This window comes from Equus caballus, chromosome 22 (genome assembly GCF_041296265.1).
Source record: "Equus caballus isolate H_3958 breed thoroughbred chromosome 22, TB-T2T, whole genome shotgun sequence".
Classification (NCBI taxonomy): Eukaryota; Metazoa; Chordata; class Mammalia; order Perissodactyla; family Equidae; genus Equus; species Equus caballus.
Genome location: NC_091705.1, coordinates 8,761,216 through 8,776,502, shown reverse-complemented (window position 1 = coordinate 8,776,502; position 15,287 = coordinate 8,761,216). Strand labels below are relative to the sequence as shown.

Sequence of the window (15,287 nt, the reverse complement as noted above, 5' to 3'; positions counted from 1 at the left end):
TCCCTCAAGATACTTATTTATTTCAAAGACATTACAGTGGAGAAACCCAGCAGACACCCCCTTAACCAAGTGATCAAGGTCCACATCAACAGTAATAAGACATACTGACATCATGAACCCCCTGACATGATACGAAATGGAAGGCACAGCATCACTTATGTGGTGTTCTCGCCAAAACTGCGTAGCTTCAATTTATCATGATAAATCATCAGAGAAACCCACACTGAGGGCTGTTCTACAAAATAACTGACTGACACTCTTCTGAGACTGAGAAACTGTCACAGCGCAAAAGAGATTAAGAAGACGTGGCAGCTAAATGCAATGTGGGATCCTGCATTGGATCCTGGAACAGAAAAAGGACCTTAGTGGGAAAACTATAGTCTAGTTAATAGCATTGTACCAATGTTAATTTCTTGGTTCTGATAACTGTACGATGGTTACATAAGACGTTAATATTAGCAGAAGGTGGATGAAGCATATATAGGACCTTTCCTATAAGTCTAAAATTATTTTAAAATAAAAAGGTAAAAAAAACTTTTTCTGAAAAAAGGAACAAGATGTTTTGTTCCATAAACTATGTATCATTTAAACAGTAAGAGAGTTATGCCTCCAATTCTCTAACCATAAGAGATAAATACAATATGTATTTGATGTGTAATCTGCGTACAGCTAATTTAACACACAGGGGAAGTGCTGAAGCTGTCACTCTTTACCCAGGCTCTCTCTCAGCTCTCTTCCTCCGCTCCCTTCCTCCTAAACACCCAATAGGAGGATCATCAAGATTCTCTCTTCCTGCTCATGAGAAGCAACATGAGACATCGTACACATGCTGGGCTACAGATTCCTAATTCCTCACAAGCATCCACAAACTGAAAGACCAAGAGGGAGGGAAGTGGCAGTTGTTAATGCAACAAATATTTTGAGTACCCCTCTCTGCCAGGTACTGTTCTCGGCCCTGGAGAAATAGCCATGAACACGACTGACAAGGTTACTGCCTCTCACAGAGTTCACATGCAAGAAGGAGAGAGAGAACAAACAAACAAACAAACAAAAATACATTCATATGCACACACACATGCACATATATACACACACACACAAACTCAGATAATGGTAAACGCTACGAAACTAGAAAACCAGAGTAACGTAATAAAGGCTTCTCTGAAGAAGTGATATCTGAGGCAGCACCTGATCCTTCTCTGACTCCCAGCTCCCTCATCTATAAAGCAGAGCTAACAGTATTCCGTCGTACAGAATTGTTGTTAAGAAGTAAATTAGATAATGGTAGCGTAAGATTTAGCAGAATTCTTAGTAAGTGAATGAGTGGCTAGAAATAGTGATTGATGACAAAAATTATTTAACACCATTACAGTGAAAGCACTTTCTCCACTTATTTTAAATTCTACATATCCCATTCAAATTTGCTCAAAGTGTCTGTGAGTAGATTGCTGATCACAGAAACAGCTATTTCCCCTCTGTTGGGCAGTAACAATGAATAATGAATGCATCTGGACCTGGATGGAGCAGCGAACCCAAATGCTCAGCTGAGGGGTGAGAGCAAAGGAAAGCTCCCAGGCCCTGCTGGCAGCCACCCACTCTGTGGCTGAGGGGAAATCGGTGGGCTGAATCCCAAGAACAAGGACCCCTTCCCACGAAGGAGTTCTCCCTTGACTTTCTCTGTAAGTGGAGCTGACAGAAGACTGCCCAAGCCACCCAAGTCAACACAGGCTCTGGGTCCTGGGCACTGAGGCACCGCCACATCTTCCCTCAGGTGGCAGGTGTAACTATAATGTATCTTCTTTCACAAAATAAACATTAGCAAGACTGCATTCTAATTACGGAACCCACAAAAGCAGCAAAAGCTATTGAAACAATTTAGAAAACTAATCATGAAATAAGGATATGTAAAATAAATCAGCTTCAGACCACAGAGCTATGTATTGCACAACTGGACGTTTCTAAATAACCTCTCTCTGATGGACAGACAGACAGAAGGACACACACACTCTCTCTCTTTCACCTAAAATAAAGTGGCAAAAGTTTAATACCAAATTATGTTTACTAAATACTCTATGTCACTGAAGAGTCTTTTTTTAAACACCAGGACTCACATCTTATATAAGTACATCATACATATTAAGATACCTTTAAATTTTGCACATGAAAAAACATCCTCAGTCACTGGCTTCAGGTCACTTGTCAAGCCCACCAAAACAAAGGAAAAAATCTCCACATGGCCCACACTCCAGAGTCAGGAACAGCGCAGCCCTCCCCAGGGGATCTCGCCTGAAGCCACAGGTCCCCACTCCCCGCAGAAAGCTGCCTGATCTTTCTAGCCATCCCACTTCCCTCCCCCGCCCCAGCAGCCTTCTTTCTCCAACTCCCTAACTCCCTGTCTGCTTTCTTTTCTTCTCCTTTAAAACAAAAAGAGACACACACACACACCCCTCTCCTCTGCCGAGTCCAGGCTTGCAATGCTCAGGAGAGGGCCAGGACCTGCGCACATCACACAAGTACAGGAGTTTGGAAAGATGTTATTATAGGAGCCAAACTCTGCACAGGCGAACACGGATTAGTTCTCTCCTTCCTTCAATCCCTCCATTACCTGGAAGGGCAGGCAACAGGTGCCACCTCCATGCCCTCATCCCCCAGCCTCCTGCCCCATGACACGGGCTCCCAACCTCAACTAACACAGCTCGCTCCAGAGCCGAGCCTATCGTCTCACTGGCCGGCTGGGCCCTGGCCTCGGCCTGCGCCGCCCCTGAGGCAGGCACCCCTCTCTCTCTCCCGCCCTGTCGCCCTGTCGTTCCTGATTTTCCACTCTCCTGCTTTTCTCCCGTTCTCTCTTTGCTTGGCCCTTCACTCCTGCCTCCTCAAGTGTGGCTGCCAGTAACAACGGTGATGATAAGAAACAACAGCAGCTTTGACTCACCAAAAGGTTATTACGGGCCCGGAAGTGTGCCGAACCCGCTGCACAGACTCTCTCATCGGATCCCCTCAACAACTTGCGCAGTATTATTTTACAGCAGCAGTTCTCAAATGTTGTAGCTTCAGGACCCTTTTACACTCTTAAAAATTACTGAGGGGGCCAGCCCTGTGGTGTAGTGATTAAGTTCAGTATGCTCTGCTTTGGTGGCCTGGGTTTGCCGGTTTGGATCCAGGGCACAGACCTAGACCACTCGTCAACCATGCTGTGGCAGTGCCTCACACATAAAGTGGAGAAAGACTGGCAGAGATATTAGCTCAGGGCTAATCTTCCTCAACAACAAAAAAGAGGAAGATTGGCAACAGATGTTAGCTCAGGGTGAATCTTCCTCAGCAAAAAAAAAAAAAAAAAATTACTGAGGAGCCCAAAGAGCTTTTATTAATGTAGATATATCTAATTATAGTTACCATATTAGAAATTAAAATTGAGAAATTTTTAAAACACAGGATGCACAGCACACAGACTCACATTATCATCATACATCGTGTAGCTTCTAGAAAACTCCACTGTACTCTCATGAGAGATGAGGGTAAAAAAGGCAAATAACATCTTAGTAGTATTACTGTAAAAACAGTCCTGACTTTGCAAATCCCCTAAAAGTCTCAGTGATCCCCAGCTACCTCTGGAGTACACTTGGAGAATCACTGTTCTACAAGAAAGAAACTGAGCCTTACAGAGTAAAATCAACTTGCCCAGGTCACTCAGCCAGCCGCCTGAAGAGCTGTGTCATAACCAGGTCATGCGGTTCTGCCCCTCCTCCTTTACTATGGCCTTCCTCAGAGACGACATGCACTTCCACCATACCCACAACCACCTGCACAGCGACCCACCTCCAAATGTGCATCTGCACAGCTGGGGACTCGCCCGAGTTCCTACCACTGGACCCGCAGCTGCGCCCTGAGCCACCCCAACTGACCACCAGGCCCCTCCAGCCCACCCAGCTCATCCCCAGCATCCTGACTCTGGGAAAGGTATTCTTCCACTTAATTCGGCCCCAAACCACTCAGGCATCTTTGACTCTTCACCTTCGTCCTGCTGATTGGGCTTCAGAATGTCTCTTCAAAAGCAAAACAACAGGATATAAAACAGGGTATATATTACCTTACGTTGCACACAAACGGAGAAAAAAGGACTGGATTCAAATGCGCCAAAAGTCTACAAGTAGTTATCTCTGGACCATGGAATTATGAGCGATGTGTGATCTGATTTCTGTGGTACACTTTTCTGCATGGCACACATTTTTTTATGAGCCAGGACATTATTTTCACAATCAGAAAATACAGTGAAAGCTGCTTCAGGTTTCTGTTTGTAAGTTTTATCCTTTCCTATCACTGTGCCCTCTCCTATTACAACTCCAACCTGGTCCAGAATCACATCGTCCCGGGTCAAATTCAGTTCTCTTTACAGTCTTCCGACACTGGCCTCTGCCCACTCAGACATCTTGGGCCCGGGCTCCTGCATTACAGTGTGGTAGGAAAGCCAATGGGATCAGAATGCATAAAAAGCACTTAGCACAGCACTGGGCAAACGGTAATAAATGTTCATTGGTGCTGGTGCTGGTATTATTTCCCTGCACTACTGTCAGATGAAACTCCTGAAAACAGTAAGCGGCAAATGACAACCTTGTTCTAAAACCACCAGTAGCTCCCAGTGCTGAACAACACAGACCACATTTATAGAGCCCTTACTGTTGGCAAGTGTTAACTCAGTCAGCCACCACCTGGGCCCACAGAGCTGGGCCCTGAGAAGATCCCCATTTACAGATGAAGGAACTGGAGCACAGAGCAGCTCAGCAGGTGCCAAGGCACGAAGCTAGGATTCAAAGCCCGAGCTGTGGTTCAAACCCCTTCAGCCTTACAGCCCAACAGAAGTCTCCACAAGGATGGACGTGTTCTGGATCTGCACCGTTCAATGTGTGGCTATCGAGCATCTGAAATGTGACTGAGTAACTAAATTCTAAATTCTATTTAATGTTAATTTAAATAGCCAAATGCGGCCAACAGCTACCACACTGGCCAAAGCAGCACTCTAGAATAAAAGCCCAAACTCTCAAGCTTGACAAAGTCCTCGCAACACCCTGCCTACCTAGCCCTCAACTAATTCTCACAAAAAGCTTCAGTTGATCTAAAATCCCTGACTACCGTACGCCTTCCTACCTGCCACCCATCCCCTGCCCTCCTCTCATCTAAGTCTTCTGTATAACGGAGGGGCTTTAGAAATGAGACTAAGAGAGACTTGGGTTCACAATAACCTAGCTGTGCAACCTCAGGCAGGCTGTTTCAGTCTCTGAGCCCTGCTCCTCATCTGTAGAACAGGGTAAGATGCCAACTTCCAAAGAGCATTGTCAAGCACTTAATAGATCCGTTTTAAATGGTTACTGGTAACACCCCTTCAGGCTCAATCCACACCCCACCCTCTTATCTGAGAGACCAAAGGAAGCCCTGGAGACCTCTTCCCCTAGCCGCAGGAATCCCCCAGAGGCTCGCTCCATCTCAACCGCACACAGATTCCATCGTTATTTTTACGTGCTGTGTGTCCCGCCCTCTCTGCCACTACACCAGCAGTCCCTTGAGGCCAAGGGCTTCTGTCACCAGCGAGCCCGAGGCAACAAGTCACCAGACAAAGGACTCTGAAGGGAACTGGAGCCAGCTCAGCCCAACCCACCATTATAGTCTGAGGGGTCTCAGTCTCCCCTCTGTAAAATGGGGATAAAAAGCCCTCAGTCGGTCAGTTGGTGGGAGGAGGAAACAAAGTTGCCAAGGTAAAGAAAGGAGCACGATGCCCGGTGAGGGGCAGGCCCACCTCCCAGCCTTAACACAAGAGACGCACCAGGAACGAGTTCCCCTGGCGCTACTTTGCTCTTAAAATGGGAAGATTTCAGTACACTTTAAAGAAATCAATCCATGTCAAAATACCACTGCTGCTTTCTTGCTCTTTTCCTTCTCTTTTTAACTTGATAGACATGACAGGAAGAGGCAGTTCAGTCAGACACTGGAAGGAATGGGGTGCACCCTCCCGGCAAGATGAGCAAGCACACTTTGAAGCCACCACCTGGCCCCAGGCCGGCACGTAGTACACGCTTTTGGTAAAACATTTTTTAAATACTTGTTATTGAATAAAGTTACCATCCTAAGTAGTAAAAACAAGAGCAGTAACAATATCCAGTCTTTACAGAGCCCTCACTACATGCCGGGCGTTGTGTGGAGAGCTTCACCCGCCCGCTTTACATCCACTGAAAAGACACAAGCCCCAGATGGAGGCAGGTAGCTAAGCCCGGCAACACTAACCAGCTAAGCGCGGTTCCTGCCTCTCCCAGGCGGGATTTTAAGCCAACCAGCCTGGACTTCCCTGGTCAGCCCTGGTGAGGGCTTGCAGGATAGGACCCCGGGCTCCCCTAAGGGAAGGTAACCTGGCCTCCAACAATCCTTTCTTTTCTTTTGCTAATAACTTTTCTGTCCCACCCAATTTCTCCCTATGAAAACCTTCCACTTTCTACTGCCCCTAGGAACTCCTGTTTACCAGGTGGGATGCTGCCCGATTCATGAGTTGCTGAATAAAGCCAATTAGATGTCCAAATTGGGGATTTTCTTTTTTAACATCTCATTTGCAACAACTCACGAGTGGATCTTCAAGTCTATTTAGTAGATCTGCAAACAGCACTTTTTAAAATGAAGCGGAATAGAATAAAATAGGACAGAAGAGAAAATACAAGAGTGAAACACCTCCTGAATCTTTTACATATCTAGAGAGCCTCAGTTCAAAATGTGTTTTTCATTGTGAGTCACAATTAAAAATATTTGAAAAAAGGGGCTGACCTGGTGGCATAGTGGTTAAGTTCACACACTCCACTTCAGCAGCCTGGGGTTCACAGGTCCAGATCCCAGGTGTGGACCTACACACAGCTCATCAAGCCATGCTGTGGCAGCAACCCACATACAAAATAGAGGAAGACTGGCAACAGATGTTCGCTCAGGGCCAATCTTCCTCACCAAAAAGGAAGACTGAAAAAAGATCCTGTCTCACAACTTATAAGGTATGTACAATTATTATCACCATTTTACAGCTGCAAAAACTGAGGCTTAGAACAATTTAACTTTCTTGCTCAAATTTCCCCCGCTTGTAAAAGACAATAATAAATAAATGAAAAGCAGTAAGATATATTGGAGTATATGAGGAAGCCATCTGGTTTAAAACTAATTCGGCCTGACCTTGTTTTTCTGGAAGGGCCAAACGTGGCCTGTTGAGCATGCATTGTACATCTGCTTTAAACACTGACAATGTCCCAAAGATAAGAATGATGCCCTGAAAGATAGGGATATAGCTTCCCCCCATATTGGCATTTCCTTAAAAATAAGCATCTCTTCCTGGACACTAAGGATTAATTATTAACCTGCTGTGCTCACTTTGTGACCAGTGACCTGCTGTGCCAGCTAAGCACCTCGTGACAGTAGTAAAAGAGATATTCCTGTCATATGTGACGTATGCTCTTTGCTCCAAGAGGGTATATAACCACTCTGTACACTCCATTTCCTGGACATGCTTCCTTCCTTGGGGAAGAAAGCCTCCCGAGGCTACAGTCCTCACACTCAGCTCATAATAAACTCAACCCGAACTTTGATTTATAGATTGATTATGGATTATTTGTATCGACAAGAGCCAAAACTGGAAACCCTCAGACCTTGACTCTGTTAACACTGGCAGATCAATGGGACAGGATGGACAGCACTGAAGAATCATCTAGTGTCTCCATGAAAAAACAAGCAAGTGAAACCAACAGGAAATGGACAGATTAGTTGCCAAATTATTATTTGTTGTCTCTTCAGAGGTGAAAAAAGATACATATCCTATAAAATTATAAAAAAATGAAACCAGTAAAAAAGACTAGGCATAAGAACAATGGGAGAAATCACAAAGAAAAAGGTATACAGACAATACATAAATGTTGAACTTTTGCCCATAAAAATTATGAACGAATTAAGTTTCTGCTAACATTTTACTCATTTTAAAAAGCATAGCTGTGACTATCCTAAGAAACTGACTTTGGGCAATGCTACCCAATTGTTAAAATGGCATGACAATAATAGTCTGTATGTGCTAAGATTGTTGCCAAGATCACCTTTTGTACCCCTGGCACAGAGCAAACTCTCAGTAAAGGCAGGGGCTCATGCGATGCGACAAAACGGCTCTTTCAAATTTGAAACTACTACTTCTGCCACATTAACCAAAAGCCATAAGGTAATAAAAACAAACTCATCACATCTTGGCCTGAATTAAGCATTAGGTGTTTCTTGCAAGCAATGGTTACTGCAAAGGCTCCTAGCTCAGAAACTCAGCAACTCACCACCTTGCCCCAACCTTTAAGAGCCTGGCTGCAACCTCCATCCTCACTTCCCAATTGCCCCAGGCCTTTCCTTTCTGTTGGCTGCTTCCTCTTTGCCTAAAGCTCCTATACTCTAAAAACTAACATTAAAAAAAAACCTTTATATCTGCACGCCCATATTCACAGCAGCACTATTTACAACACCAAATCCTGGAAACAACCTAAGTGTCCGTCAACAGATGAATGATAAAGATGTGATGTATATATACAATGGAATATTATTCAGCCACAAAAAAGAAGAAAATCTTGCCATTTGCGAGCACATAGACGGACTTTGAGGGCATTATGCTAAGTGAAATAAGTCAGATGGAGAAAGACAAATACTGTATGATCTCACATATATGTGGAATCTAAAAACAAAACAAATAAAAACTCATGAATCAGAGATCAGATTTGTGGTTACCAGAGGTGGGAGTGGGGAATGGGTGAAATGGATGAAGGTGGTGAAAACATACAAACTTCCAGTTATAAGATAAATAAGTCCTGGGGATGTAATGTTCAACATGATGACTATCCTCAACACTGCTGTATGGTATATGTGAAAGGCGTCAAGAGAGGAAATTCTAAGGGTTTTCATCACAAGGAAAAAACTGTTTTTTTGGTATCTATGAGATGATGGATGTTAACTAAACTTACTGTAATCATTTCACAATATCTGTAAGTCAAGTCATTATGCTGTACACCTTAACTTATATAGTGCTGTATGTCAATTCTCTCTCAATAAAACTGGAACAAAGTTTAACAACGTCCTTCAGTCCTCCCAGACAACCAGCTAAAAATTCGTTCTCCCACGCCAATGACTTTTTAGTTAACTTACAAATTACATAAACAAGTTTTTAATTATTAATTGTAAAACCATCCATGAGCAAAGCAAAAATTCAAACAGTAAAAAGAGAAAACAATTCATCGGTCCTCCTCCTTATAGTTACCACTGTTAGGCTTCCTATGAATCATTCTGTACAGATACAGCCTTGCGTGGGTGTATGTACACATTTTTTCACACACACACCCCTCTACTATAGTATGGATGTCTACGTGTAGAGATCTTGCTTTTCTCACTTAATCCCCTATCTTGGAACTCTTTCAAGATCAACACATTCTTTTATAAGTGCTGCACAGCATTCTACTAAATGAATAGGCCATAATTTAACAAATCCCCCATCTTTGTACATTTAGGTCATTTACGACTTTTTTTTTTTAAAGACATTTATCCATCAAGTTGGCGACATGAAGGTCTTTTCCATTTTTTTTAAAGATTTTGCCCTGAGCTAACATCTGGTGCCAATCTTCCTTTTTTCCCTTCATCTCTCCAAAGCCCCTAGTACATAGTTGTATATTCCAGTTGTAAGTCTTTCTGGCTCTGCTATGTGGGACACCACCTCAGCATGGTTTGATGAGCGGTGCCATGTCCACACCCATGATCCGAATCGGCGAAACCCTGGGCCACTGAAGCGGAGCACACGAACTTAAGCACTGGGCCACAGGGCCAGCCCCCATTTATGATTTTTTATTGTTACAAACAATGATGCAAGAAACACCCTTACACATTCATCTTCCTAGGTAGGAATACAATCTACAAAATAAATTCTTAGAAATGAAATTGCCCTATCAGAGGCTTTTTAAACATCCAATCTTGACAGCTCCTGTCAAATTTCCCAGTATGGAAGTTTCAGAGGTTTGGACCTTTTATGATTCCATCACCACTCCTACGCCAGCACTTGTTGTTCAGTTAATATTCACCGTCTCACTGGTGAAAAATGATTTCTGCCTGCTATTATTATTTGCATGTCTTTCTTTATGAGTTAGGTCAAGTATTTTTGGTTGGCCATTTGTAGACATCTTTCCATTTCAATGCCAACTTCTGGATCATTGTCTCTCCTTGAATGTCTCCAAAACCAAGGACCTCATCTTGCATCATCAGGGCACCATCTTGGCAACATTTGACACCAACGATCACCACCTCCTTCAGGAGACACTTCTCCTTTCCCTGCCATGACAATCTGCTGTGCTGGTTCTCTTCCACCAGCTGCAAGCCAGCGTTTTCCCTCGAATCCTAAAGAAAAGCATGTCCCAGTGTCTAACCCCTGGGGGTTCCCTTTTCTTCTCACTGTAGCATTCTATTTTTTTTTTAATCTACTCTGTGTGTGTGTGCGTGTGTATCAGTGCTTTATACATAAAAACATGATTTTCTCCTTCTGAAACTAACATTTATGTGCAAAAGATTTCCAAACGTCAACCCTCAAATCACCTGAGGACTAAACGCATGTTTTAGGTCTACGGAACACCAGCAAAGAGACAGATGTTCTTCCCACATTCCAGAAAATGAACAGGACAACACATGGGCAGCACTTGCTCGGTGCAGGACACTGTGCTTGTACTTGACACTTGCTGCATCTCATGTAACTCTACATCTCCAAGACAGAACACACCAACCTCATCATCCACCTTCCCCAAACGTCTTCTACCTCCTTAAGCATCAAATCTCCATTAATGACTCTACGTTCTTCCCCATTCTTCTCCTTCCCATCCAATGAGCTGCCAAATCCTGTCAACTGTGCCAGTGAAGTGTCTCAGTGTATCTATCCAGCCTTCCCATTTCCACCTGTGACCCAGACTGCGGCTTCCTTACCTCTTGCCCTAATCATGATGCCACCATCAGAGTTCTCTGCTGAGAACGCAAGTGTCATCACGCCATCTATCTCCTCAAAGCATGTGGCTTTTGGACATGTTTCCTGCCATCCCTCCATCTACCCGGGCTCCAGGCCTATGCTGGCAAGGCACCACACTTGCAGTATCCCTCCCCAGGCCTGAGATGACAGGAGTCCTGCCAGCATGCAGTCCCTCCCTCGCCAGACAGGAGGATCCTAGGAAACTCTCATCAGACCCCATTTACCTTGTTCCCCAGATAGGACCCAGCACAATGCCATGCATCTCATAGGCCCTTAATAAATGCTTTCTAAAGTTACTCAATACAATCCAGCATTTGCTCATTATTACTCCAAAGAAGGAAAGGAATTCCTATACCCATGTAAATCCAGAATAAAGAAAAATCGGTTTAAATGATCTGAATGACCTTGGGGTCTATTTGTCTTGTATGACATAGATATTCTCTTAGAATTTACAAGGAAGTCAAACTTCTTTCCTAAAAATCTTTAGAAATAACTTAAAAGTCACAAAAGCACTGGTTTCCAATAGTTACAAACTAGAATAAGGATTCCCTCCTTGCCAATAGAAAAAAAGATTCAGATGAGTCAAAGAAGGTTCTGGCAATCTCTTGATTTTATGATCTCCGATACGCCAATCAGCTGTCCGAACTACCAAAACACTGACCTCCACAAGCTCATATGACGAAAGTGGAAAGGCCATATGCTAAGTCAAATGTCCAGCAACTTGACTGAGAAGCCAATAAAAACAAATGGTGAGCCAGCCCTGACAGCCAAGTGATCAAAGTTCAGCGTGTTAACACAGCTGCCAGTTTGTTTTCCCCTCACAAAACCACACCACCCATCTGTCAGTAGCCATGCTGTGGCAGCAGCTCACTAGAAGAACTAGAAGGATGTAGAACTAGGATATACAAGCTAGTTCTATGCACTGGGGCTTTGAGGAAAAAAGAAAAAAAGGAAGGGGGGCCGCCCTGGTGGCACAGCAGTTAAGTTCGCACGTTCTGCTTCAGTGGCCCAGGGTTCACCAGTTCGGATCCCGGGTGCGGACATGGCACCACTTGGCAAGCCATGCTGTGGTAGGTGTCCCACGTATAAAGTAAAGGAAGATGGGCACGGATGTTCGCTCAGGGCCAGTCTTCCTCAGCAAAAAAAAAAAAAAAAAAAAAGAGGAGGATTGGCAGCAGATGTTAGCTCAGGGCTAATCTTCCTCAAAAAAAAAAGGAAGAGGAAAATTGGTAACAGATGTTAACTCAGGGCGAATCTTTCCCTGCCCAAAAAAAAACACACACACACACACACACAAATAGCCTTGTGTGAACTGCCCCCATAGACTCTGAGGACATATCCCACTTAGGTCTACTTCATTCTTTAAAGTTAAGCCAACTCTTCTAAAGCATCTTTCTAAACATTATAAAGAGGTCATTGAAAAGGAAGCACAGAGTATTTTTCAGTGAATGAAGAGTCAAACCATTCTGAAAAGCATTACTTTGTAGAAACATATGAAAAGATTAAATTCTAAATGTGTTTACAACTCTCTCCCTCTTAACACCAGCATATTTCAAACACGTGTACTTAAGCGTCCTTGAGTTTTTCTTCCCCCAGAGTCAAAACTTTGTTAAAAGTTTTCCCATCCGCCCTTTAACCTGAAGTTAAGAACTGCTAAGTTACTGATTAAAACTTAGCAGTTCACACAAAACTTTGGGTTCACATCCAAGGAGTGGAAATCATCTCTTACTAAGAGATTAAAAAGTAACATTGTTAACACAGAACTTCTGAGTTGGCATAATCGAGGGAAGCTGGCCTCACAGCTCGTGGTGCCCCGACAACCACCCCCACGTCCCCCCTTCCAAGGATTTTACGCCTTCACGGAAGTGATCCCTTGACGCTTTTTAAAGGGGGGACAAGCAAACCTCAAGTTAGTGGGATGGGGAAGAGTTTCTACGAATCTTCTCTGGTCTCCTTAACTCTCCACCGAGGGTCCCCTCCAGGGCAGCGTGAAAGGGACAGCAAAGCATGACGTGCTCCAGGCCCCCAGGGGGCACAGCCAGGACCCGGTGGGTGACATTTAAGTCCACGCTGGCCTCTGAGGAGAGCTGGAGACCAACTTCCTTCGGGTGCGGGCGTGCCGCGGGGGAGGGGGCGCAGGCGGCCCCACTCACCTGCGATTCATGGGCCGGACCCTCACGGCCACCTTGACCGATGCCATTGCTCATCCCGGCCCGGCCCGCGAGGGCTCCCACCTGCCCGGCGACCCGGGCCGCCGGCGACTCTCGCGACTCAGCGGCGCTCCCGCCCACTTCCCTCTCCGCCCCGGCCCCTCCTCTCCCGGCCGGACCTGGCGTCCCGCGGCGGCCCCACCTGCCGGGCCACTGAGCATGCCCAGAGCGGCTCCGGCCCGCGTGATCCGTGCGCCGGGGTTTGGCGGCGGCCCGGAGGGGCGGAGGGGCGGGGCGGGATGCCCGGGCGCCGCCGCCTGAGGTCGCCAAATCAGAAAGATCCCCGATGTAGGAAGTGGCCTGGAAATCACAGGAGAGGACCCAGGCGGAGTGATTTCCGAGAAGCTAGAACCCACCCTCATCCCCTGAAAAACGGGAAGAGGAGGAAGAGGGAAGGATCGCAGTAATTTAGGGCCGGAGCAAGGACCACAATCCTGAGGGTCAGATTACCAAAAACACGGTTTTTCAACCCTTAACAAGGACCTGGCTCTACCCCACCGTGCAGAAGTTAGCTCGTGCAGTTACAGAGCAGGAAACTGAGGCATAGAGAAGATTATCACAGCTCGTTATTGGGAAACTCCGCTAGGGCATTCTCCACCACTCTAAGGCTGAAGAAGCGAGAAATAAAAATAAAAGGGTACTAGATGTTTTAAATGCGGGCGAGAATGGCTATACTGGCTGAAATCAGATTTGAATTGGACTTTTTGGCACTTACGTTACAGTTTAGTAGTTTAGTTTTAATCATAAGGGAGTTAGGGGTGGGGACGACCCTCTCTTTAAGGCTTAGGGCCTCTGGTAGAAGGAACCCCGGCCCAGGAGAATCAATTCAGTCAGTCAATCACACACCCAGGAGGCCACCTCTGAGCTACAGGGTTACCTGTGGGCCACATTAACCAAGGCATCAGCTCTGCGTTTCTCCTGCTGCCCCACTCAGAGCCGCTCAGCCCAAACAGCCCACCCTACCAAGCCCAGGACCCCACCTTCCTACGCCGCGTCCCACAGCTGACAGGTGGGGTCGGGCATGCCCACTGCATACGGTGCCCCGCCCTCAAGACCCACCTTGGCCCCCATGGCCCTAATGGGGCCACAAAGGGATGCTCTGCCTTCACACAGACCCCGCCCCTGCGGACCCGGGAGCTGGCTGGCAGCGCCCACAGTTCGAACGAAGAGGGCAGGACAGGGTAGGAGGAGCTGCTCCTCCAGGAAGCCGAGCTGTAGTGGAGCTGCAAGAAGTTGGAGGCTGGGCTCCTGGGTTTGAGCCCCAACCCCACCACTAGCTTTGGGAGTCCTCCAGCCTGCGTTACTGGGCGCCTCTGAGGCTTCTGCCTTACTGCAAACCAGGAACAACTCCGTGGAGATGGTTAACGCATTAAGGGAGACGACGGCTGCGACCGTGTAACCCACTCAGACAAGGAATCATTATTTCACCAGCTTCCCTAGAGCCCCGCGGCTGGCCCGGAATCAGCATTCCTTTTGTTTCTAGAACCCTGAAAACCCTGGGTTTGTCCCCGCTTGCTGGCGCGTAGCTGGCTGCGCAATCGACAACCAGCCTGCGGAAAAACGAGGAGCGCCAGATTTTGGAGCGGGCCGGGCATGCGCGGCACGGCAGGCTGGGTTGAGGCGCCGCCCCAGGCAGGGGCGGGGCCCGCCTTATATGGGAGCTGCGCGGGGACAAACCGCGCGCCGCGCGCCCGGGGGGGCGTGGCCTGACAACGAGGGGAGCCCCTGTTGCCCCGGCTCCTGGCCCGCTTGCCCGGGACCCGGGCCTCAGCGCTGAACACCCCAGGGGCCCACACCCGGCAAAGCCAGCCCAATTCTTTATTTTTTTTTTCTTTTTGGTGAGGAGAGATTGGCCCTGAGTAACATCTGTTGCCAGTCTTCCGTTTTTTTTCTCCCCAAAGCCCCAGCACATAGTTGTATATCCCAGCTTTAAGTCATTCCAGTTCTTCTATGTGGGATGCTGCCGTGGCATGGTTTGATAAGCAGAGAGTAGGTCGGTGCCAGGATCCCGACGGAGAAGCCCAGGTTACCAAAGTGGAGCA

At 46.4% G+C, this 15,287-nt stretch overlaps 1 protein-coding gene across 34 annotated transcripts in view; it reads right to left on the bottom strand.

Moving 5' to 3' along the window:
• KIF16B (kinesin family member 16B) overlaps nt 1-14,844 on the bottom strand; it is a 276,847-nt gene extending 262,003 nt beyond the window's left edge. For 15 of the 34 annotated variants that reach the window (XR_011430729.1, XR_011430727.1, XR_011430730.1 and 12 more), the window contains exon 1: nt 13,189-13,400. Coding sequence is in view for 14 of the 34 variants with exons in the window: in XM_014735025.3 (XP_014590511.1) it covers nt 13,189-13,235 (47 nt within the window). In the remaining 20 variants the exon portion in view is untranslated. Of the gene's footprint in view, nt 1-12,939; nt 13,115-13,188; nt 13,401-14,304 lie in introns of those variants that run through there. The other 19 variants (XR_011430732.1, XM_070247117.1, XM_023626088.2 and 16 more) reach the window with 10 other exon arrangements.
• Between the last annotated feature and the right edge of the window lie 443 nt (nt 14,845-15,287).